We start from the raw sequence: 26,375 nt of genomic DNA on the forward strand, positions 1-26,375 counted from the left end.
CATATCAAATTAATTATTTCCTAGATTAATTACATTTACATGTTCCATTTCTCATTTAAGTTAGAAGTAATGCTTAGTTTAATTAAACATTGCATAGCAGTCTCTGATAAATGGTGAGGATGGAAACCACAAACACATAGGGCTAAGCATAGCTGATGGCACTCACAAATCGTGACAGTGTTCTTTTAATTTTTTTTAATTATGCTGTTCATCAAATCTGTAGCCCTTTTGAGCAGAAAGGGATACTTCCTTTGTTTAAAAATTGATTAATGTGAATATCTTTGAACCTAATATAAAGTATTCATCAGCCTTTTAATTTTTACTTTTTATTCACAAATACTGACAAAATTCTGGCAGATTTTTGAATCTGAAAATTCAGGAGGGTGAAGCTCACAACATTTTTTGCCCAGCATATGATTGTTTCCAGCTTGTGCCTGTAGACATCATAGAAAGCGTGGTTTCCAAGGAGATGGACAAAAGATACCTTCAATTTGACATTAAGGTAAATTATCAAACCATTCTAGTACTCTTGAACTGTATTTCATTCTATAAAAACTAACTTACAGCTTCTGTGTGAAATGCTGCACTATATCTTGTAACTTTCCAAGTAGAAACTCATAAATTAGTATGTACACTGAATTACTGGCTGTCTTATATATCAATGTTTGGTATACCACCAAGAAAAAAAGAAGGAACATTATATTTATTCCTCAAGCACAAATGAAATACTTCCATATTGTGTAACTTAATGCAGTATTAATAAAAAGATTCAATCAAACTAATGTCTGTAGCAGGTGATATGAAGCTTTTAATCAGCCAGACTTGTTTGTATTGGCAATATAAAATTTTAAAGAGTTTTTGTATTATTTTTATTACCAAGAGACTGTTTACATTCAGAAATAGTAACTGTTTTCTTTTAAAAATTTATTAGTGCAAGCAAATTACTTCACTTTTTTTCCATCCAGTGCTTGATATGATTGCTATATCTAGGAAGAGAAGTAGGAAAGCTTTGATTTGATTTTCCTGGGGTTTTTTAATATGCTTATTTCCATCACTGCAACTTGTTTATAAAAGCAGTCTTTTAATTCACCTTTCTTCTTCTATACTAGCGTAGTAATGAACTAGTCTTTGAGATAATGTGCTGCTATTATGAGTGGTGGCAGGGCAAGAGAAAGAAATATTTTTTCATTTATGATACAATACTTTCTCTGTGTGACAAGTCTCTTTAATACACAGTAACAGTCTTACACAGTAAGATGCAAATTAAATTACCAGATCGGATTAATCCTTTACACCTTCATATTTCAAGTGGGTGGTGATCAACATAGGTTTGAAGCAAACTGATGAAAATTCCTTTTCCTCCTCGTTTATTAGGTTTTACAAAAGATGTCCTGCTACATTAAACAAAAAAGACCGGAGGTATATTCCTGAGTTAGTCTAGTTCTGATTTCAAGTTTATTGCAAGTGGGATATGTTGTGGGATTTTGGGTTTAATCAATAAGGTTTTAATTCTTTTCAACCACGTCAGTTCTGTTAATGAGTATACTGCCAGTGCGTATATAGTAGAATTTTACAGGAAGCCAAATCACAAAGGAATTGACTTGCACACATTGAACATTTTGTTTGGGATGTACATCATTTGCTTATTAGCATATTTCTGGAGTACTCTTATTTAAAAAAAAAATAAGGTGAAGATTAAATTACTCTCTTTTTATAACTATTTTTAAAAGCCTATCAAATTAGCTACAAGATTGTCCTGCTTTTTGGCTTTGTTCCTTCAAATGAAGATATATGGATACAGATTGTTTTATATCAGTGATGAAATCTGATCTTACGTGGTAAAATATTTTCCTTTTTCCTTCTTTTCCCCCAGGCCTTTGTTGAAAATAACCCTGCGATTAAATGGTGTCCTATACCAGGCTGTGAAAGAGCAGTAAGGCTAACAAGACAAGGCTCAAATTCAACAGGATCAGATACACTTAGCTTCCCTATGCTAAAAGCTCCTGCTGTAGATTGTGGAAAAGGACATCTTTTTTGCTGGTTCGTACTAGAAGCTTACCTACATCTAGATACACTCACAGTCACTGCTATTACAGGTTTCATTAAAAAGTCACACATAGCAACAAGTGTGCAACAAAAATTTGTATGGGAAGGTATATGACTCTGCTGTCCTGCATCCATGTACTAAATAACCTCATGTACACAAATATTTCAGTATTTTGGGTCACAGCAAAGATTTATAATACTGTCTTACTCATTATTGGCTCTGTTAGATGCAAAACAGCAGTATGGAGTGTTGTGATGTTCTGTTTTCAGGGAACAGAGGAGAAGCAGGATAGTGGTGGACAGATTTTTGTGTCTGTTCTGGATAGTTGTAGTATAATTGAAACATGGCACATTCTGAATTGTAGTACAGAAAATCAGCAGGTTTTAGCTCTTTCTAAATTTTGGTAGAATCACATCAAAGAAGCTGGAGTTTAAACAAGGCTAGGAAGGACCTTTGCTTCATACATAGCGATTCTGTTTGCAGGATCATTCTAATCACTGTTTCACTTCGGGGTCAGCACTTTTTCTATGTTATCTTCTGTTGAGTCTTAAGATGAATACAAGATCGAGAAGGAGTAAAAATCCATAAGATATTTTAAAAACATCCATCAGTTTGCCTATCTTCAGCACTTCCAAGGAAGGGACAACAACAGTATCAACAAAAGCAGAAAAGTGGTGGGATATTTTTCTGAAGTGCAAAGCAAAGCCCTATCCTAGTTCCTTGAGATTATCAGACTGACAGTTTCTGACTCTTGTAGCAGGACATCCTTTTCACAGTTGGAAAATCAAAAAGGGTCAACCAAAGTATAGACATTCAGACAAGCTGAATAAGCCTTTTAATTTTTCAACTGAAACCATGATGCAAGAAGAAGAGATCCTGAATAATCTGCTTGATTCCAAATATCATAAGACTCTTAATGAAAGACGCTTCTTATTTTAGTTCTTTCCCTGTGTGAACGGAAAGGAAGAGGGAACAAGAGGAAAGTAGACATAATGAAACAACCACAGAAGCCAGAAAACAGAATTTCTCGGGAAGAGGTTGTTCACAATCGATGAAGAACTCGGAAGGAAGTCCTCTGGAAACAAACTAGAAAATGTTTTTTACCAGTGAACATATAATAAACCTTGGTACTACTCCACAAGAAGGTACCATCCTCTCATCCTTGCTTCTGATTACAGACAGAAAATCAATTTTTCCATTAACCTGAAGGACAGAGCTTGAGACCACTTTACTGTAATATTGACATGATCCTTCAGACACTGGCAGCTTCTGCTTCCTTTATATGGGCTGAATGTACTAGCTCCCCAGAACGTCCTTTGAGTATTAAAATGTCCTCTGGGTGCCTAATTTTCATGAGAAATGTCTTTTTTATTTTTCCTGTTAGTATTTCTGAATTTTTTTTTTGTTAACACTTTGAGATACTGCACAAGCAAATAGTTAAAGTCTTGAAAAAGACCTCATTTTAGCAGCAAAATGTCCAGGAAGGCCTTTCTAAGGCCTTTCTTTCATCCCCACAAAAATGAATGAAGAGTTTCAGCAATGGCAAGAAAGTTCTGCTATCAACCAAAGCATCCTGCAATACTATAAATCAGAACCGTTTGCTGAGGACAGCCATATTAGTCCTACAGTACAAAAACCCTGTACATGAATGAGTTCCTCTGGAGAAAACAAAAGAGTATTCTCAGTTCAGAGGCTTTTCATCATTACTGTATGCTTAAAGGGAGCTTGCTTTATATCTTTAAAGTTCAATCAGTATGTCCTGTGGTTCCATACTTCTTCAGTTCTGCGAGCTTTACCCAGGTAATCTACAGTTTAGACATTGTAATAGCAATTGATACTGCATTTAGTAAGGGTTTCTTCAGAATTTATGTATTAGAAAACCCTAACCAACCCCTAGATAAACACTTGCTTTTTTTTGATCTATAGCCTTCTCGCTCATAAAAGCAAGAAAATTCTCTGAGTCTTTTGAGATTTTTTTTTTTTTATGTGGAAGCAGGAATGTTCCTCTTAAATATAGAGTTCCTTAGAATTCATTAATTTTTCATTATCCACCACTAACAGCACCTTCAACAAAATGTAACACAAAATTCTGTTCCCTTTCAGAAGAAGCATTCTGAGATATTTAAATGTAGTACAAATTAAAACTGCACAAATCCTACATCTCTGTATTATCAGATACATTCTACATATTAGAACCCCTTCATGCTGTTTCAGAAGCACAAGCAATTGTAGCAAGCAGACACTTATGTGAAATAGTAGTAACGAGCAGTACACGCTTGGTTTTGCACCATCAGCCCTCGCTCCTTTTATTCTAGATGGAGACAAGGGGCAGAGTCTTGTTCTGTGGGAGAGACATCCCTTCAGGTGCACTCAGTAAACCAATTATAAGTTGTAACAGTGTTTCGCTGTTTTGATTCAAAATTCATTACATGATATAAATATTATCATGAGGGGAAAGAAAATCCAGAACTACATTCTTCCTGGATGATGCTTTTAGACCTTTTATGAAATTTAACTTATTGAAACTTGCACCTTCAAATACATAATCCTGCTGAGTATTAAGGATGGCAGTCTGGGGAGGCTAATGCTGTTAATTATCACAGCTGTTTGGTGTTAGTTCCCTTCATTGTTTAGGCATGTCTTGTTTAGGCACCTGCTTGACAGGATCCCTTGGGAGATGGTCCTGAAGGGTGTAGGGGCCCAGGAAGGCTGGGCACTCTTTAAGAAGGAAGTGTTAATGGCTCAGAAGCAGGCAGTCCCCAGGTGCTGTAAGAGAAGCCGGCGGTAGAGAAGACCACCCTGGCTGAACAGGGAGCTTTGGCTGCAACTCAGGGAGAAAGGGAGAGTTTACAGCCTTTGGAAGAAGGGGCTAGCCACACACAGTGATTACAGAGAGGCTGTGAGGCTATGCAGGGTGAAAATCAGGAGGGCTAAAGCCCAACTGCAAATTAATCTGGCTTCAGCGTCAAGGATAACAAGAAATGTTTCTATAAGTATGTGAGTAGCAAAAGGAAGACCAGGGATAGTCTTCATCCCCTGCTAGATGCAGGAGGAAACATGGTAACAAGTGATGAGGAGAAGGCTGAGGTGCTTAATGCCTTCTTTGCCTCAGTCTTTAATAACAAGACCAGTTGTATTGAGGGAATCCAGCCTCCTCAGCCAGAAGACAGAGACTGGGAGAACAACCCCCCCACAATCCAGGAGGAGACAGTCAGTGACCTGCTGCATCACACAGACACACACAAGTCCATGGGACCAGATGGGATACACCCGAGGGTGCTGAAGGAGCTGGCTGGGGTGCTCGCCAAGCCGCTTTCCATCATCTACCAGCAGTCCTGGCTGACCGGGGAGGTCCCAAAAGATTGGAAATTGGCCAATGTGACGCCCATCTATAAGAAGGTTCGGAAGGATGATCCAGGAAATTACAGGCCTGTCAGCTTGACTTTGGTGCCCGGGAAGCTGATGGAGCAGCTCATCCTGAGTGCCATCACACAACACATGTGGGACAACCAGATGCTCAGGCCCAGTCAGTGTGGGTTTACGAAAGGCAGGTCCTGCTTGACAAACCTGATCCCTTTCTGTGACAGGGCAGCCTGCTTATTGGATGAGGGAAAGGCTGTAGATGTTGTTTACCTTGACTTTAGTAAGGCCTTTGACACCATTTCCCGCAGCATTCTCCCTGGATGGCCGGGCCCAGAGAGTTGTGGTGAACGGAGTTAAATCCAGTTGGCGGCCGGTCACGAGTGGTGTTCCCCAGGGCTCTGTGTTGGGGCCACTCCTGTTTAACATCTTCATTGATGATCTAGACGAGGGGATCGAGTGCACCCTCAGTCAGTTTGCAGATGACACCAGGTTGGGTGGGAGTGTTGATGTGCTCGAGGGTAGGGAGGCTCTGCAGAGAGACCTGGACAGGCTGGAGCCATGGGCTGAGGCCAACTGGAGGAGTTTCCATAAGGCCAAATGCCGGGGGCTGCCCTTGGGCCACAACAACCCCCAGGAGCACTACAGGCTTGGGGAGGAGTGGCTGGAGAGCTGCCAGTCAGAGAGGGACCTGGGGGTGTTGATTGACAGCCGGCTGAACAGGAGCCAGCAGTGTGCCCAGGGGGCCAAGAAGGCCAATGGCATCCTGGCCTGTGTCAGCAATAGCGTGGCCAGCAGGGACAGGGAAGGGATCTGACCCCTGTACTCGGCACTGGTGAGGCCGCACCTCGATTCCTGTGTTCAGTTTTGGGCCCCTCACTCCAAAAAGGACATTGAATGACTCGAGCGTGTCCAGAGAAGGGCAACAAAGCTGGTGCAGGGTCTGGAGCACAGGTCGTACGGGGAGCGGCTGAGGGAACTGGGGGTGTTTAGTCTGGAGAAGAGGAGGCTGAGGGGAGACCTCATTGCCCTCTACAGCTACCTGAAAGGAGGGTGCAGAGAGCTGGGGATGAGTCTCTTTAACCAAGTAATAAGCAACAGGACAAGAGGGAATGACCTCACAAGTTGCACCAGGGAAGGTTTAGGCTGGATATTAGGAAGCATTTCTTTACAGAACGGGTTGTTGGGCGTTGGAATGGGCTGCCCAGGGAGGTGGTGGAGTCCCCATCCCTGGAGGTGTTTAAGAGTCGGGTTGACGTAGTGCTGAGGGATCTGATGTAGTTGGGAACTGTCAGTGTTAGGTTAAGGGTTGGACTAGGTAACCTTCAAGGTCTTTTCCAACCTAGATGATTCTGTGATTCATTCAGTGCTGTCAGGGAGTCTATCAAAGATACAACTTTGTTTCATAAAAAGTTTTATAAGCAATAGTCTTGATGCTCTTACTCTAGTAAAATGACATCCCAGTATAAAAATCCTTATTTTGGGGTGAGCTGAGAAAAGAACTTCTTCCACGAGAAGCCTTTAACATTCTTTTGTGGCTATCATATAGATATAGATACATGATATATATATATATGATTGCACTTCATTAAAAATCCACAAACTTACAGATTTGAAAACATCAAAGACAACCTTTTCCCCCCCATAACACATTAACTAGTCAGCTTTTAACTTAACACTGAGTTTATTAAAGTTAATTTGTGCTGGTTTCAGTCCTTTCTGGGAACAAATACTGTGTGAGAGGTCTTGGCTCTCTTGAAGTCAATAATTCAAGTCTACTGCTGTCCCACAGAATTGAAAGGTATCACTTTTCAACCAGGGCTGAGATTGCCTTATTACAGACTCGTTATTCATTCCAGTACAATCTTTCTCAGCTACAAATCTTAAGTATCTCCAAACCAGAGATCCTTGTGTGGTGAACTTAAACTTAGCAGTGGGAAAAAAAGTTGAAAACTGTAGCTGTAACCTTTTCTTTTTTCCTGCATTCCTATTGAAGATGTGGACAAGAGTCATCAAAAGAGTATTGCTGAAGCTTCTGAATCTGCGTTGCAGAGAGCAGTTCACCTTTGGATCTGCAGAAAACTTGCATATGCTCTGATGCAGCTGGTGCCCATCTGAAATATACTGCCTTTGAACTGTTTTGTTTGATGTGACAGATGTCTAGGCTATTTGCTGCCATTCCAGTAAAAAAGGGAGTCATTACAAATCCGGAGTCCATATTGACACATCTGCACCGAAGCACCATCTGGAACCATATATCTGCCACCATGCAGTAGTGATTGCCATCCTTAAAGCTATTAGTGACTTTTCAAGAGATGCTCAAGGGACTCACTATGTCCATGTAGCTAAGTTAAAGCCCCTATTTAAGAGACTCGGGTGGAAAGAGTAAACATCCATAAATACTTAATGCTGTTGTTGAAGGGCTTGGATCTTATTCTAGATTAAAAGCTTGATTCTAGTTAAAGATTAATTATTACAGGTGAATAGATGCAAGTAATTCTACATAAACTGCATTTCGACTATAGCAAACTACCTAGTTTTGGATAATATCTTTGTTCTGTGTTACCTTTATCACAGAAACTATACTAGCAATTTTTGTGATACTAAAATAGTACCCGGGCATAATACCCAGGCATAATTCAAACAGACTGCAAACCAGCTGATTTATTTCAGTTTTTAATTTTAAAAAGTTCTTTTCCTTTCCTGTCTCAGTTAAATTCTTTATTAATCTTAATAATAGTAATCTATGCTTGTGAACTAAGTCTAAATAATGTTATTTGGATGTCCTTTTATCTTCCTGACTTAATTAGAGTTCCACTGTGTCTTGATAAGATTCCATGTTTTTTAGCTTGAACCAATTCTAACTTTAGTTCAAAATTTCTAAATTATACGTAATTGTGTATACACCTTCATTTTCAGGGAATGTCTTGGTGAAGCACATGAACCTTGTGACTGCCAAACCTGGAAGGACTGGCTACAGAAAATATCTGAAATGAAACCAGAAGAACGTAAGAGTCATGGCTCGGGGTGGGGTGGATTAATTTATTTTTGCCATTGTTGTTACATTTGGTTTTAGAGGGATTTTTTAGTTGCATTAAGTAAAAACTCTAAATTGCTTAGAAAATAGGGTAAAAGGGGAAGAAAATTAAACCTCTGAATGAGGGGCTGCTTCACACTTTAACTGCATATTAGGGAGCACTACAGTCAACTGTTCTTTGTAAACCATTCCTCCCCCTATATCCACGTGTGGTTCAGTCAGGGCGCACAGAACTCTTTTCCCTTCCTTTTACAGCTTTGTTAATTGATTTATTCCTCAATTTAACTTTATTTGTCCTGGGCAATTTTAAACCTTTTAGCCCAGTCTGCACTTCTGTTTGAGTTTTGTTCTGTGTGGTTGTTTGTGTGCTTTAAAACTACTGCAAACAAACAGGTGATAATAAAGTAAGGTTCAGGGTGAATTGCAAGGGAATTGTGGGGAATGGCTTAATGATAAACAAGATTTACTGAAAAAAACAATAAAGATTAGGTTTACACAGGATAGACGTTTTCTTTGTTAACATTAAGAAAAAAAATAAAGATTAACAGTAATTTGGATAAGTACTAACTTAACTTGGTTGCCACATTTCAGAGCCTTTCCACAATATGTTATAAATATTCTGGAAAGCATAGAAAATTTCATAAAGAGGCAAAGTACACCACACTTCATCAAACTATGCTGATTTTTCTCATATATGTATTTGCTCATTTATATATTATGTGTCATACAATATATAAATGTGTATAGAAATATATGTGTGGAAATACATAGAAATATATAAGAATAATATATATAATATGTAATTAGAAAATATCTATATTTGTATCTATGAGAATATATATAGTGAAGATTTATGATATTCTGTCAAGAAACAGGTAAACATGTACCTTTCCTAATCTGATTTTCACAAAAGATTACACAAGTACAATTTCAACTTCTCTGTTTTTGCATGCTCCATATCCTCCTGTCACCTTCAAAAAGTTGTGGGAGTGAGTGAGGCATATGAAGATGCTGCCAACTGCCTGTGGTTACTGACGAACTCCAAACCATGCGCCAACTGCAAATCTCCAATTCAGAAGAATGAGGGCTGCAACCACATGCAATGTGCAAAGGTAAGAAAGACCGTTCATATAATTTGCTGTGAAACCATAATTCGGGTTGGGTATGTCATGTATATGTTGCAGGAGCACAGACACCCGAAACCTCTGAGATGTCATGTCTGAGATCTAATGGAACCTGTTGCAAGAGTTAGATAATTTGCAAATGGCAGATGACATGTATTTAGAAAATGTTTAATACTTAGTGAAATCTGTTTGGCTGGCTGGTGAACATTGTAATGATTGAAATTTCATAAACACCTAAGAATTACTGGCAATACAATATGAAACTTAAGGAAACAGAAATAATTGATAGTTTAATCATCATTAATGTTGCAGAAGAGAAAGAACACTTTTAGTAGGCAGAAGATTAAATGTTTTAAGGAACAGTAAGCTCGAAGGTTTTTGCCTTACTACATTTTTCTTTTGCATTATTTCTCTAACGTAGCAACAAAACAAAGTTTAAATGGAAAACTGTAAACAGGAATTAATCAGTAGGAAGGAAAGACAGCAAAGAGCAATTCCAAAAGAAACTTATTGGTGACAGCAGCCAAAAACTTAGTCATGAGTTTGCACTATGCTACCAAAATAGAAAAAATATTTCTTGCTATGAGTTCAGTATCATTTGAGAATGCTTTTTCTCTCAAATTGTTAAGAGCAGCATATTTAGAATACTGTTAGTTTATGTCAGAAATATCTTGAATAACTACAGCTAATACCTCTTTGAGGAGCATCATTAAAAATAAGAAAGTAGCACACACACTTGACATAGTTGGCCTCCAATAAAAAGCTAAGAGATTTAGAAAATAATTCTCTTTATTTTTCTGGAAATGTGTTAGTCTCCTTTGCCATGCAGATCCCATTTTCTTTATATTATCGTCACATATTCTCTCTCTTTCTGTGATAAGAATTCAAGGTTGGGGCTTTTTTTGTGTCATTTCTTTGGTTTTGTCTGAGGCAGCAGAGAACAGATTCTCCTCCACTTTGGTTTATGCCAAGTTTGCTGTTTGGGGATTTTTTTTCCTTAAATGAATTTTAAAAGAGCTCATAAATTCCATAGTGCTGAAAACCGTAAAAGGTATGTTTATTGCAGCTTTTGCCACTGACCTCATCTCAACTGAACAGAATTACTGCTTCAGGCTGGAGAAGACTTTGGCCATTAACCACTCTTGAATGTTGATAATTTAATTCAGTACCATTCTGAGGCACCGTCCGACAACCACAGTTCTCTTTTCTTCTTTGATGCTGTACCTTATAAACAGCTTAAATTGTTGTTAAAACAGTCAGATTCCTTTTGTGGTGGAGACATCTCCGCAAATAGAAGCTGCCTCCCCTCAGCCTAGTGAGGAAGGAGAGGAACCGGGTATCCTCAAGCTTATTTCAGGACCCAGACACAAAAGTATAGTTGTCACCTCTCTTGTCTCTTCCTCTGCTGAAGTAAGGGTCTGCAACAGAGCTTTTGCTGCAGTAAGGTCTGCTCAAGCTTACTACATGATGAGCTACAACTGCCTCTTAGCAGCTAGTATGTGCCTTGGTGTAGAGGAGGACAAACTTTACTCATATAATCACATTTCTGTACTTAAGTGGACATATTACTGTTTTATGATCCCAGTTTCTAAGGAGACAAAGCTTAGGCTGTCCTGCTCTCTCACTCCCCTACTTGTAGTAGGTTTTTAACTTTCTGGGTACTTTGAACCACGTATGAAGGAACAGGACGGGGTTCATGGATATTAAATTACTGCAAATTTCATGGAACTTGGTAGCTGTATGGTGCAGAGACTTGATTTGTACTGCCACCAAGAGAGAGGCTGAAATGCCTACTCAGCAGTTACCTGCTCAGCAGTTACCTTTTCTGCTTGGCTCAGACGGTGGCCAGGCAGCAGATGTGATTTGTTAAGCCTAAGCAGTATTGCTGCGTGGCTAGGTGATCATACAGGCATGTAAAACAGAGCTCAGGGGTTTGGGAGATGTGTAGAAACAGATGATGTGGTTTCAGATGTTTAATGAGACTGAGGTACTGGAGGATAGTCTGGGAACACTGGGTTAATCTTTTCTGAGGAGGCTTTTGGAGATGTGAGGGATTATGAGATATATATGATGAAGTGATCATGGAGGGAGATAATTTGGGAGAGGTGAGATTATTATAGTATATAGTATATACCTAAATTTTTATTAGTTCTGTTGCTTGTGAAACAACTTGTTTCATACTGTTTTTTGAATATTTTGTAATTATTTTTTTTCTTAAAATTAATATGAGTGGTTTTGAATGGTAGGCACATGATGCAGTGATACACAACACTTTTATACACAATTATTCTCATACTTCATTCTCAGCACTCATCTTACCATTTTGTATAAGCAAACAGCTTCAAAAAATGTTTAAGCCCAAAGAAGGTTCAGTACAATAACAAGAAGAAATACCCTAGTCTGCATTGCTTTTTAGAAGAAAATCAGCACCACTGGTGAGACAAAATAAGCAAAAATACAATGTAAGAATTAGATTCCATTTCTTCCTGTAATGTATCTAATTGATTGTATAAAAAAACTACTGATAAACACATCTGGTATGGACTAGGTATTCTTGAAAAGGTTAAGATTATCAAAGAGAGAAGACATGCAACTTAATTTATCAAATCCCAGTAATAGTATTAATGCCTTCATATTAATTAATGTAAATTTTTGCTTCATTTTTTCAGGATTTTGGTTTGCTTATCTGTAGAACAGATAAAATAAACAGATTCACCAAGTCGTAGTCTTTTGCTCATCCATCCATAAAAAGCTTCTAATTATTTTGAAATAAACTAGCTGAGAACTCAGCGCTGAGCTGAGAATATTTAATACTGTTTGATCTCCTTTCATACAGAGAAGCCTCCTGGATAAGTCAGATCTTGTAAGCTGTTACCTATTTTAAAAGCTCTCTACTCAGTTGATGCAGAAAAAGCTTACATTGAAGTAATCACTCTTCAAAGTTTATTTCTGGTTTCTTCTCTCTTGCTTTAGTAGCTGTTATTAATATTTTTCATCAGGAACACCACATGACAAAAATACCGATAATCACATTTTTTAATTGATATTGGGAAAAAATTGCCTTTTCTCAGAAATAGTTTCTGTGTCACTTTAAAAATGGGACTGTTGTTTTTTAAAACAAAAACAAAAACCCAAGCCTGATCAGCTGTATTTATCATCCACTTAAAACTTAACTTGTGGATGCAACACAATCTTTCATCCAAGGAACAAAAGTCATGTATGACTGACATGGTTTGATGACCCAGATCTTCTGTAGTAAGTAAAACAGGAAGGAGTCTCCTCAGAGATTTTTCTGACCATAAGCACACTCAGAATAATGTTAATTCAGTTGTTCATGGAGGAATAATGATGCATAACTGCAAATCTACAGTGTATCTGCTTCTTTTTTTCTATCCCTTTGTTCTTTTTCTTCCTAAAGTGCAAATATGACTTTTGCTGGATATGCTTAGAGGAATGGAAGAAGCACAGCTCTTCCACTGGAGGCTATTACAGATGCACTCGCTATGAGGTTATTCAACATGTAGAGGAACAGTCCAAGGAGATGACAGTAGAGGTAACAAATGAATGTGTGTGTTTGAAAAATAACACTAAGGCTGCAATTTTCAAAATTCTTACCTACTTAAGTTCTAAACAGAAAAATACAACCTTAAATATATCAAAGAGACGGAAAGAAAACACTGCTTATTTGTGGATAGAAACATAAAATTTTGTTCTGCTTTTGGCTTTGGTAACAGCCAGTGGTTGACTTTACTCAAGTAATTTTCCTTCTCTGTGCCATGGTTTCCTCTTGTGAAATGGGCATGCTGGTACTGTAATTAACTGCTGTGCATACAGAAGACATGTCTTCATTTTGGCATTTGGAAAGTCTGCTTGAATAGCATGCTCAACACAGTGTATCAACTCTGGTTACAGTATTTGAAGAGTTGTGAATGTCGAAAAGTACATTTGTCTACTTACATGGCACTCAAAGGCATTGTGTACAATGCTTCATGAATAGTGGGAATGGACACAGTTTGTTATTTAATTATATCTCATGGTGATTACTAAATTAAATCCTAAAATTTATTATGGTTTCTTTTGTTTCCTCATTATTTTTCAGGCTGAAAAGAAACATAGAAGATTTCAAGAGCTTGATAGGTTTATGCACTATTACACAAGATTTAAGAACCATGAACTTAGCTATCAGGTGCAGGTCAAGCCATTTTTGCTGATTTGTGTTTCTATTTTATTTGTGAAAAATAATTATCTTATTGGGTTTGTTGGTTTTGTTTTTTTTTTTTTCTAGTTAGAACAGCGCCTTCTAAAAACAGCCAAAGAAAAGATGGAGCAGTTGAGTAGAGCTCTCAGTGGAAGTAAGTATTTGCTGTAATCTATGAACTTTATTTGAAATCAGAGCAACTCTTCTATGGCTAAACCTTTTTTTTTTTGATAGAGCTCACATCAGTCTGCTGTGTGGTGTGATCCCTCCAGTACTAGGAATTCTAGAATACACTGTGGGTGAAAGCTAAATGTACAGTAAATCTTAGCTGTACCAAAGGAGAAAATAGCAGGGGAGAAGCTAATACTCTGTGGTTACTTATTTTAGTAAGAGCACTGTGGAGTCATTGAGAACTTGCTGCTGTATACTTGCAAAATATTTAACTGACATGCACATAGATGTTATTATTTTGGCGGAAAAATCAATTAAAAGAAATGCTGACCTCAGCAGGAAAATATTTTCACAATGTTTGTTTCATCTTATAGCTGAGGGAGGCTGTCCTGATACCACATTCATTGAAGATGCAGTACAAGAGCTTCTGAAAACCCGACGCATTCTTAAGTGTTCTTATCCATATGGATTCTTTTTGGAGCCTAAAAGCACAAAGAAAGAAATATTTGAACTCATGCAGGTAATACATGCATATATTTTGCTTTTCTAATGTTACTCCTTTTTTGTAAAATTAGTTTTCCGTGTCTTTTTGCTGGTTTTGTAGTGTAAAACTGATACATCTGTTTTGTATTTGTAACCAAGTTGGAAAATTAATGCATTTTACTCTGTGACACAGTAGCTTTGAGTTCAATTTTAAAATGAATGTAGAACTGAAGGTACATGTATGAAGGGGATAAGGACAGGTGGAAGGGGAAAAAAAGATACTCAACCTTTTTTGAAAATAATGTTTTACCTTCAGACTTCATTTCCTTCTCTATCTCCTCTTTCCTGTCTTTCTCTACTAATGTGTCTTGACAAGTGGGTAGGCACAAAATTTGGGGAGTACCTGGGTGGTGGTGGCCCCTTTAGGGCCCCCGAAGATGTTTAGTATGCGTGAGTGCAGGGAATCCATACTCCAGGCTGGAGGACAGCATGTAGGTTGGTAAAAAGGTAGGCTAGATGGGCAGACATTCTGCGGTATTTTGGTATTTCAAATTATATTTCCAGGAAAACGGATATCATTCTGCTCGGTATTTATAGTGCAGAGCTCCGCCTGATTTTCGTTTCACTGTAAAATTATTTTATTCTGTATTTATTAACTCTTGCAGACAGATCTAGAAATGGTGACTGAAGACCTTGCACAGAAAGTGAACAGGCCTTACCTTCGGACTCCTCGCCATAAAATCATCCGTGCAGCTTGTCTTGTGCAGCAGAAACGGCAAGAGTTCCTGGCCTCTGTGGCCCGTGGTGTTGCTCCTGCAGACTCACCAGAAGCACCCAGGCGCAGGTAATCCAAACAAAATACTGTGCAAGTCAAAAAAGTTCATTGATAGATGCCAAAGTGGGTGAATCCGCTGTCATTCTTTGACAGTGAGGTGAAGTGGAGCTGATAACGTGGTGGTTGTAAATCACCAGATAGTGACATTTAATCCTTGTGGAATCACATCTTTTCACTGAGGAAAAACATGTTTGAGAATCACTGTTCTCTCTATCACAACCTATTGCTTCCCCATTTGTAATATATTAATGATTAGATGTCGTGGCTTCCATTTCACTTTTTTCTGTCAAGATTGTCACTAAATACCTGGTACTCTCCAAAAATCTAAAAGTATTTGCTAAAAATACCAAACAGTTCTCGAATAGGGAACAATTTAATTGTCTAGATTCCCAAATTAATTTTGAGGTGAGAATTAAAGCAGAAGACTTGTTAAGTTTCGAGAGTTACAGTTGCACTAGTTTTTTAGATGTTGATAGGTTTTGAAGCTCTGGAGTTTGTTCATACTTTCTTCTACTTCTAAACTTTATCTCTTCATTTTATAGCTTTGCTGGTGGAACATGGGATTGGGAATATTTAGGATTTGCATCCCCTGAGGTAAACTATTTATTTTTCTTCTTTTAAGTTAGTTCTGCATATTCTAGAAACGCAGGTATGATTGCAGTCTGCATGAAGAGCTTCCATATTTTGATTCAAAGCATTTCAAGTTGGTTTAAGCTTACCATTATATTTATTTCACAATAGAAGGAAATATATGCATAGCTAATTGTGCAGTGACTCTAAACAATGCCTCTAACATGGCTATAGTTATTTAAGGTGGCATTAAACAATCTATATTGTATTCATAATTTTCTGAGTACATAACCAGTTTTAAAACTGTCTATAAACTGGTGTCTGTGTGCTGGGGAACCATCAAGTACTAAATATATGAAATTGTGTAAATTACTTTCAACTGCAACATCAGTTCATCAGAATTTGACAAAAAGTCTAAGAAATTTCCATCCTTCTGTAACAATCCAACAAAAACATACAAGTATACACCTAAATAGTGTTAACTATTTGAAATGTTTCTTTTTATATATTGAAGCAGGATGGAAATTGCATACTCAAATGAGATGAACTTTTGCTACTTAAGCAAGAATCAGAACTATAATTTTTAAAGTGAATATTCCATTATCTGTCTATGAGAAAGAGTAAATTGCTTTCAAGACTCTGCACTAAAATATGAGAAGCTTCCCATAAAGTCTTCCTTTATCACCTTAATTTTTATTTAATATTTTGAGAACATTAGATTAAAGCATTCAGTTAGGAAGGAAACTTCATTTCAACATTTCCTTGCTGCTGTTTTCTTTCTAGCTAGCCATTTTAAAGCATCCTGGAAAATTCCATGTACTTTTTCTATATATTTCCTTTGCTATTGTTGTTGGTGACCATCACACTGGTGAGCAAATAGCTTGCTTTTCTACAAAAGATCAACTTGTTTCTCCTGCCTAGTTCCTCCAGTCCTTTCTTTTGAAATAAATCCACATTTGATAATGTCAAATTCACTGTGCTGTTACTGTGTCATCAGTGGAACTGGTTATGAGAAAAAGTTGGTAAGAAATACGTTGATAAGCTGTTTAGCAGTAGGTGCTATTGCAGTTGTGCTTAGATGATTGCTTATGAGTTTTTGTGATTTGCCTAAATGTGGCACTGTATCTTGCAAGTTGGTTTCTTTGCTACATAGCTATCAAGGATACTTGCAACCACCTATGCTAAAAGAATTTTATAGAATTAATAATGGTCATCTTTGTTTATTTTAGTGAATTTCCCTACATAATTTTTTTACACAGAGCTGTTCTTTTACTGACAAGTAATAGAGTACCTGTGTATACCAGATTATTACAGAAAACAAAATCTTACTGGTTTTAGCAAGGAACTCTGTTGTAGACCATTGTGTGAAACCATGATGTTCCTACCCAATAAAATTAAAACTCCTTTTGTTCACACGTATAAAATTGTTCCAAGTAATCAGAAATAAGGTTTTATCAGTAGTAATCAAGATATCTTTCTAAAAGGTTAAAAAGCAACCAAAACTTAAATGGCTGTTGGTAAAAACAATTATTTTATTGCAAACAGGTAAGAGATAAGATCTGACATAACTAATAAACCTTCGTGTTCAGTGATCACTTCTCATTATTCCTTATCCAATTCACAGTTATATAATTACATATTATATTATATATTTTTAAAATCAGTTACGTTGTTTCGTACCAAGATTTGATTTTCTGTTGTTTGAGGTTATGCCTTCTGTAGGCAATCCCTGAGCTCCCTAGGAGCTGGAAAAATATTTAAGAGAAGAATCACTTCATGTTTGCCCTGGTTTGTATGCTGTTCCGTAGGCTAACAAGCATCTACTACTAATCACTGTTGAAGACAGAATATAGGGTTAAATGGGCTGGTCCAGTACAGCTATTTTTATGTCTTTACAGTTTTCATGGGCCTTACACAGATAAAAATTAGCCCACACTGATCATTTTGTGACTATTCTTTTTTGGCTTCATATGTTATTATGCACAAGAACTTGGTCTGAAACACTTAATGGAAAGGCAACGTAACATCATAATACCATCAAAATTCATAAGGTCATTGTATAAGAGAAATTATACTTCCGGATTTGAATTTTAGATACTTTAGCCGTTGAGATATTCTAGGATGAAGAGTGAATGTAAGAAAGAAAAGGTAACAGTAACGTTATCTTTCCCAAGTCATTTGGCCAAGTGAAGCCTTTGGATTACAGATTTCCCAAACTGGGGTTTAGGGAAGAAAGTAGCGATATTCTTTTCCAAAGAGAAGAGCTAGTACCTGTGTGTGTATTTTTATTGCCTTGTGTAAATGAAAAACTGAGATTAACAAGATCGTACAAGAGATTTTACCTACACCATCAAATTCAATGTCAGCTGTGCTAACCAGAAAGTATATCTGGAAATTTGCCTTCATGCATAAAATTAGCCTCTTAATATTAGGAAAGGTATGGCAATCAAAACATTTCCGATTATTAAGATAATTAACCCTTGGGATGTTAGCTTGATGTGGCCAAAAGTGAGTCTTTCCCATAAATGTTATGTAAACTGTCTTTGATAAATACACACCACATGAGAAATTACAGGCTGTGGGAATTCAAATCCATATGGTATGGCTTGTTAGTAGCTCAAGTTAGGCAAAAATAGAGGCGATGTGTCATTTATGGAATAAAAATCCATCAAAGACTGTTCAGTAGAAGAGTATCAGCTGTGGCTTAAGAAGATCCTGAGCCATAGTCTTCTGGAGGCTGAGAAAAGTGTAACAAGTCCTGGTGTATGTCTGCCAGCTTTCTGTAGCCTTCCAAAGGTTATTTTCTACTGGCCATTGCTGGCAACAGGTTCTCTGAGATAATCTGTTAGTCTAATTCAGATTAATTGTTTTTATGTTCTAAAATCACTAGGTATATATTTATTAAAAAGTGTGTCGATGTGTGTGTACATAAAGTTTGGCATAGAACCTTCTTCAAAAAAAAGTGTACTTGGAATTCTTTAAAAAGGGAGTTTGCAAGTATTAAATGTCAGTAATATATTTTTCTTTGCCGATTCATTATTTTATAGATTTAGGATTACCTTGTAATTTTTTTTTATTATTTATGTTGAACATTGCATGATATAACTTGAAATTTATTTTTCTGAAAACAGGTGATTTTATAATAAACGTATAAAATCACACATTTTTTATAAAAATGTGGTGCTCATTACATCAGAAAAATATTACTGCATGCTGCCCTGTATTTTGTAACCTTTGGTTTATGCAGGAATATGCTGAATTTCAGTATCGGAGGAGGCACAGACAGCGTCGACGTGGAGATATGCACAGTCTGCTGAGTAATACTCCGGATCCTGATGACCCCAGTGAGAGTACATTAGGTATGTTCCTGCCTGGGGCTGGTTTTTTTTTTCTCTTCCTACTTCAGAAATTGTTTGTAGTCACCACAGTGTTTGTTCTTCTGTGGATACACTTTGAAGAAGTTTCAGATAGATTGCTGTATGTTCCAGGATACCATGCGAACGCTTATTTTTGCATTTTTGTATGTGATCTTAGACGTGTTACTGATTTCATTGTGGCTGCTCCTCTTTTTAAAGAGAAATGCATTGGTCTTTCCACTAACAACTCCTCAGCTATTTAGAGCAGGTTTGCTTTGCTGAAGAAATTTTGAAGGGCACATACTTTATATGACAGTCTTATCTATATACCAGCTCTTTTATGCAAATTAAAAGGACCGGTTGTGTGTAAAGAGTGTAGAAGTGGGTTCCCCTGCTACAGGCTTGCTGGAAGAGGTCATAAGGCTGTATTCAAAAACCCTGCTCAGAAACTCCTGTTTTGGCAAAGACAGCCAGGAAGCAAGTTGGCATGGGCTATGACTTCCAGCATGCCGCTCCTGTAAGCAGTGCTACGGCTGGCAGCGCAGTCCCTTAAGGTCACTTGTCTGTCTGGGCTGTCTCCATTCTGCCAGGAGCTTTAGCAAAGTTACAAAAATAGCTCGAATCCAAATTGTACTGTGACACTGTTTCTTCAGAGCTGCCAGTTGTGTGTTTGGTGTCTAAGCCATGCTGCACAAACTGCCATCACTGTGACTCGTGAACTTAAGTCCTGTACATAGCTTGTCTTTTAAAAACAGAAGGAGAGATCCTTTACTGAGGAGAAATTAAAAAATGCATTCTTTATAAGTAGTAAAAAGCATTTTTGTGAGCTTTGGTCCTTCCCTTTTACAAGTAAAATGCAAAACCATCTTGTTAGTTTGAGGGCTAGACTTTGACTGAACACTTGAGTATTGTAGCAATGACCAGTTCATACTGTTAAAACATGCAAGAGACAATTAGTTTTTCTCACCTTATTTCATTTCAGTTTTTAAGAGGAAAATTCCATTTCAAAAGTCAAAAGAGTTACATTTATTTTTTTTACAAAGCATTTTTTTTGAAACAGCATTTTACTTCTATTTTAATAAAACAGCAATGTCACTGATTGATGAGGTATACACTAACAACTCTACTCTTAATTGTGCTGCAACGGGTAAAAATTACTGTAATGTTAACATTAAAGCTGAGTTGTTATTTGAAAGAACAGAGAAACGGGCAAACTTTGGTTGTAATCACCTGTAAATGCATCCTGTAGTGTCCATGTGCAGTATTTTTCAGGACTTTCCATAAATCATGTACGTGCCTTTGAAGCACTTTGACCCTTCTGTCAACAGGCTCATGCTCCTGATGGCATACCCCATCCTTTCAAAGAGAAGAAGGGCGTTGAGAGCAGGAAGGCACAAAGGAATGAGGTGGTCACTCCTAAAACAGTGGGACTGGTGTTTGGCCACTGTGTAAGAGTGTTGGTGTGGAAGGAGTGTTTTGGATAATTTAGTTCAGAGTGAATAAAGGAGTAAAATTACACAGCTGGAATCCAAAAGGAAGGAAGAGATTCTGTCAGTAAATAACAGTGGAAAAGGCTCTCTCACTGCTTCTTCAACCATTTTTGTTTCAATTGCCCAAACAGACACTCAGGAAGGTGGCAGTAGTAGAAGACATGGCACCTCCATGGTGAGTTCAGCTTCTATGGGTATTCTGCACAGCTCTTCGCTTCATGACTATACCCCTGTCAGTCGCTCTGAAAACCAGGATTCTCTTCAGGTATCTCCCCTAATCTCTTTTCCATTCTCTCTGCTTTGCTTGCTTTCCTCTGCTCTGCTTCTCTGTGTCATTTTGTCTCTCTGCAAATTTTCTTAATTTTTTGATGAGAAAGGGAGCATCTAGGACAACAAATTAATACATTCACACCGGTAAGACATGCTAAACAATCACTGCTGGATCAGCAGGCACCTTATAAATTCTGTTGCCAACTGTGTCAGTAAAAATTGCTTCTGACCTGTAGGAATAATGAATGAATTTCAGATTTGAGTCCAAATTACTTTTAATCCAAAATATGTAACAAGGTGAAAGTTTTATTCTGAAAGCAACCTTATGTGTTTCAACAGGCTCTGAGTTCTTTGGATGAAGATGACCCGAACATCCTGCTAGCTATTCAGTTATCATTACAAGAATCTGGCTTGGCCATAGATGAAGAAACTAGAGACTTTCTAAATAATGAGGCATCTTTAGGAGCAATAGGTACCTCTTTGCCTACAAGATTGGACTCTGCTCCCATAAGTATAGATAATCCAAGAGGCGCTTTGAGCAGCTCTGAGCTGTTAGAACTTGGTGACAGCCTGATGAGACTAGGTGCAGGCAATGATCCCTTTTCAGCTGATCGTCTTCATTCACACACTTGCAGCGATACAAGAAGTGGATTATACTCAACATCTAGTGATGCCGATTCCAGCAGTCAAGATCCCAATACCAATGAAAACCTACTTGGAAATATTATGGCCTGGTTTCATGACATGAACCCACAGAGTATTGCTCTGATCCCCTCGACGAGTACAGAAACGGATGAGGATTCACGGCAACCCAGTACCGAAGACGGGTCAGCAGGGCAACCAAATGTTACAGACAGAGGGCTGGAGCCTCAGGAAGAGCATGCGCTGTTTGAGGATGCACTCAAAAACGAAGGCAGAGGAACCCAAACAGAGGAAGGTACTTCTGAAGAAAACATTATTCCAGGTGAAGCGGTATCACAAAGTGGTGATAATAACAGGGAGGTAACGAGCACCCTGGATGCTTCAGGAGATACTTCAAGTCAGACTCCTCAAACCTCAAGTGAATGGATTGAACATGTGCATCTCGTGTGAATGAAAACTAAGTCTGGAGTAAATGAATGGCGGTGACAGATGGTACAGTATGTGGAGTAAGCATTATGGAGGCTTTGATCCACATAATTACAGCTCAGTTGTAACCACTGACGTAACAATGGATATTTAGGAGTTCTCTTGAATTGTAGTTCTTTATAATAATGTGAACCTTTCAAGGAATATCCTTTGCATTTAATTAGGTAGTACTTGCCTTTTTGCTCTCAAGAAAAAGGAATAAGTAGGTTGTACTCCACATTCCTAATACAATGCAGCATCTGTTTAGCCTTAGGTTGATGATCCTTAACTTGAAAGTACAGATTAAAGGCTTACACTGATTATTTTGGTTGGCTTTCCTAAGAAATAGTTTTTTTTCATTTTTTAGAACTCATTCTTTCACCAAAATAACATTTAGCAATTCATTTGCATTTTGTTTTTGTTTTCTGTAACTTTTCCTTACTCATTTTTCATTTTTGTTAGCAGTGTGAACGGAGGTATTTAATGCTTCTCTTTAGTACTGCTCCAGGAACAAGTTTTAGGGGATACTCTTTCCCATTAAAATCAAAGATTTTTTCATGTCTATTTACAGTCCAAATGTGCCAAACTGTGAATAGGTAGCTGGCGGTAGCCTAACAAAACAGTGCAGTGTTACTCTACCAAACTAATCCCGCAATTCTTAGCAGTGAAAGAAACCACTGGGTAGCATTGCTTCTCTAAATTTAACTGGCATGTGTTGCCATGGTGACTGCATTTAATTAAATGTAGCCTGTATCTTAAGTTAATAAAACCTAATGCTGCTGTTAAACAGTTATTTTAAATATTAAAATACAGTGAGATAGCAACAGCTATGCTGTATTTTAAGAGACACTTTAATGGAAGTGCAATCATAGTTCTTTGTTTTCATAATTCTACAAAGCATTCTATGCACTAATAGTGCAATTACTTTTAATGATAACATTTTATAAAAATGTAGGAATACAGAATTTTCATATATTAGCCAGTCCCACAATTAACGTTCAGATAACACATTCAGCTCAACATATTATGGTGCCTTTGCCTAACCCAACTGGATAGTTGCCACAGTTAAACAAGTAATTCAAATTCAGTGTCTGTTCTGGAGTAACTATGCTATTAATTGCAAAGACCTCCATAAAACCACCCATGGCCTTGCCTTTACAGTAAATAATTAAATGTTCAGTCAGTGTTTTTGCATAAACAAAACACTGCTAGGTATTTGTTCAATTGCACAATATTCATTTGCTGTGTGATTACTGTTTAGTGTAAAAAAAAATTAAAAAATAAAAAAACAAAACCACAAAAACCCCTTTTCCTAGTTGTTGTACCGTGAAAAAAAAATACTGGTTTTAGATTTGCTTAAAAGCATCAATCTACAGTTAGTGAGATACAATGGTACAGTATGTAATTACAACTAGAATAAGTTGTTCAAATGGCTGTTTTAATTACATATAATCAAAACTTGTCATAACACAAGCAAATTGCATACACTCCATTTTAAGTTTTGCTTAACTGTTACCAGAGATTTGTTGATACGATATAAAAGTTTATTACTACTGAGTGTGTATAGGCAAGTGTCATGGTAGCAAAGTTTATGTATTGATTACTGTGAGTTCAAGTGAGTGTTTTGGTAACTAATTCATGCAAATCCAGCTTTTGAACCTTGCAGTCACAAGGTTCATACTAGTAAAAAAATAAATAAGAATATTTTACCCTTACCCCATAAAAACCTTGTTCATTTTGCAAGCATCTTTAGAAAGAATGAAATAGAATAGTCTCAAATATTTTTCCAACTTGTCCTTGCCCTACTCCTGACATAATCCTGAACCTTTGGATATCTTTGAAAAATACCTATTTTAAATTGTTCTATGGTATAAAATCCTTCAACTAAAACAGTTCTTCATGAACTATCATAATGAATTGGTCTGAAAGTTGTTTAACTCACATAGCTTCCTTGAATTGTAATTTCTGAATAGAAAGATTCTCACAAAAAGATTGTGTATTGCATTGAGATGTCTTGCAAAGTTACAGTAAGATATGTAAGAGTGCTCTCTGTGAAGATAGTGAAGTTTGTGGGTTCTGGTTTTTTGTAATTTGGTTAGGTTGTGCAGTATATCCATTGTTTCTGTGTTACTCTTATGAGCATGAAATTAGCCTATTAAATTTGTATTTTCTTGGTACTTATTTTAACACCATAGTCATTGACTTTACAACTCAAAAATAAAGTTTGGCAAGACTATTTTGTAAACCTGTTAATTTTATAATGTAAAAAATTACTCTAACCTTGAATTGTTATTTGCACTTTCATAGTCTATACTTGATACATTCCCACTTTATATACAAGTAGGATACTACAACCATGTAGATGTTTGGCCAAATGAATGCTGTTAATAATATGTAAAATTCTTTGATTAAACATTTATTACTTAAACTAACTCCGTTGCGTCTCATTACATCTTAGACTTACTGTAGCAGATTCTTAAGAGTGATGACAGATATTTTTAGGATATGCTCAGTCCTGTGCCAGGTTAGCTGGGGACCATATCACAAGTTGAATGTTTTGACTTGTAAATATAAGGTACCACATTCATTAAGCTTTGCAAACGAAGTCTAAAATAGACAATTTTGTCGTCATTTCTGCAGCCCTATTGTGCACTTGTTTTGCTTTGTCATTACAAATAGTGGTGCTAAGGAGAGTTGGGGACTAATTTTGGAGGGAGACCCTGTTAATTAGTGTTATTTAGTACCACTTAATACCCGGTCTTCATTGTTACCAGGGAATCCCAGGCTGTCTCTGTTACTTTAACAGGCACTAAACTGTTCTGTTCATTGTTACAATGAACAGAATAATTAGCTTCCTCCAACAAGCAGGCCAAGATGCTGGAGAGCTTCTAAAATCGAATGTACTAAGTTGGATTAGTCACTGTAAGGCACTTTCCATCACCCGCTGCTGTGGTGTCACTGCATATGCTGCAGTTAGCAAGCACCGAGTTTTACGAAGATCATATCACAAGAGAGATTTTTGGGTTTATGGCAGCTAGAACATACTAACAGACAAATTTAAAACACACTGAGGTGTTTAAAATCACAGCATCCTTCAAAATCAGACACCCCCACAGAGATCTGTTTATCAAGGCAAATTTCACTATTACCTTCTCCTTCTCTTTCCCTCTACCAGCACACACGAGGCACCCCACTGTAATACTCATGGAAGCCAAACATGGATATAATGATAGTTTCTTTACTAAAAGTTGTTTAGACAATCTACTCTGAATTAGTCAATATACTGATTATTGTCCTTCTTACTCTTCTGTAGATCAACCAGATACGGAAACTTGAAAGATGTAGAAAAGCCAGTGATGATGCAAAACTGAGTGTCATTTTTACCATCTCATCCTTCTAACTGAAGAGTAAAGCACAAGATGTGCATCAAAATGAGGAGATGGATTCCCTGTAAATACTACATAAAGCTGTGTTTGCTGTCAGTCTTTGTACGAGAGCAAAGAAATGAATGAAGGCTCTCTGCAATTATATGCTTTCATTCCACTTCAAAAATAGGCAAGTATAGAATTTACAGTATTCTCCAAATATATAACAACATAAAACAATTCAAGTAGTTCATAAAAAAATATTTAAAATACTGGAGTAAAGAGAGTATTTCCTAACTTAACTGCAAAGCCCTTTTTTCCTCAACTCTTCATAGATACCTAAGGTTACATCCCATCAACAAAATGTTAAATCTAATTCTCAACAGAATGGTGTTATTTTAAAATAACAAGGTCTTGATCTTTACAGAAATCCCTTCTGCAGTGAAACACAAACTTGAGAGGGTGTTTTGCATATATTTTTTCTTTTTAGGTCATTTGCATGACTATTCAATTAAATGGAATATAAGCAAGAAAATATTTAATATATCCAGATAGATGTTCAGTACTGCAAACAAGGATTCAGATTATAGTGAAATTTTCATCCAAGCATAAGTGTCTTACCCACCACAAGATACTGGAAGAAAGATGGGGGGGGTTATCTTGGGGGTTTTTACGTAAGAACTGTTCACTACATAAGAATCATTTACATAAATAGTTTTAAGGAATATTTATCAGTTTATGAACCCAGGTGTTTTTCTGTGAGCAACAGGGAATATAACTCTGCAAATTGTTCATCAGTTATAGCTTGGCCACTGCACCTTCTGCTCTAATTATCAAATCAATTTTATTTATAATAATCTGAAAAAAAGGTCTTACTTGGACACTAGCATTTCTACTTTGCAAATGCCAATCTTACTGTCCACATTTTCTAGCATGGCAGTCCATGTGGCCAACATCATCAC

General features: G+C 37.1%; 1 protein-coding gene across 11 annotated transcripts in view; it reads left to right on the forward strand.

The window, feature by feature from the left end:
* Positions 1-23,388, forward strand: part of ANKIB1 (ankyrin repeat and IBR domain containing 1) — a 104,146-nt gene extending 80,758 nt beyond the window's left edge. For 8 of the 11 annotated variants that reach the window (XM_074900268.1, XM_074900261.1, XM_074900260.1 and 5 more), the window contains 13 exons: positions 358-502; positions 1,874-2,040; positions 8,327-8,415; positions 9,426-9,556; positions 12,987-13,121; positions 13,668-13,754; positions 13,854-13,920; positions 14,312-14,457; positions 15,086-15,264; positions 15,798-15,849; positions 19,073-19,184; positions 20,803-20,936; positions 21,281-23,388. In XM_074900268.1, the coding sequence (XP_074756369.1) occupies positions 358-502; positions 1,874-2,040; positions 8,327-8,415; positions 9,426-9,556; positions 12,987-13,121; positions 13,668-13,754; positions 13,854-13,920; positions 14,312-14,457; positions 15,086-15,264; positions 15,798-15,849; positions 19,073-19,184; positions 20,803-20,936; positions 21,281-22,033 (2,197 nt within the window). In that variant the 3' untranslated portion in view covers positions 22,034-23,388. The remainder of the gene's footprint in view (positions 1-357; positions 503-1,873; positions 2,041-8,326; positions 8,416-9,425; positions 9,557-12,986; positions 13,122-13,667; positions 13,755-13,853; positions 13,921-14,311; positions 14,458-15,085; positions 15,265-15,797; positions 15,850-19,072; positions 19,185-20,802; positions 20,937-21,280) is intronic. The other 3 variants (XM_074900271.1, XM_074900269.1, XM_074900270.1) reach the window with 3 other exon arrangements.
* The last annotated feature ends 2,987 nt before the right edge of the window (positions 23,389-26,375 follow it).

The sequence above is a fragment of the Athene noctua genome, chromosome 2 (genome assembly GCF_965140245.1).
Source record: "Athene noctua chromosome 2, bAthNoc1.hap1.1, whole genome shotgun sequence".
Classification (NCBI taxonomy): domain Eukaryota; kingdom Metazoa; phylum Chordata; class Aves; order Strigiformes; family Strigidae; genus Athene; species Athene noctua.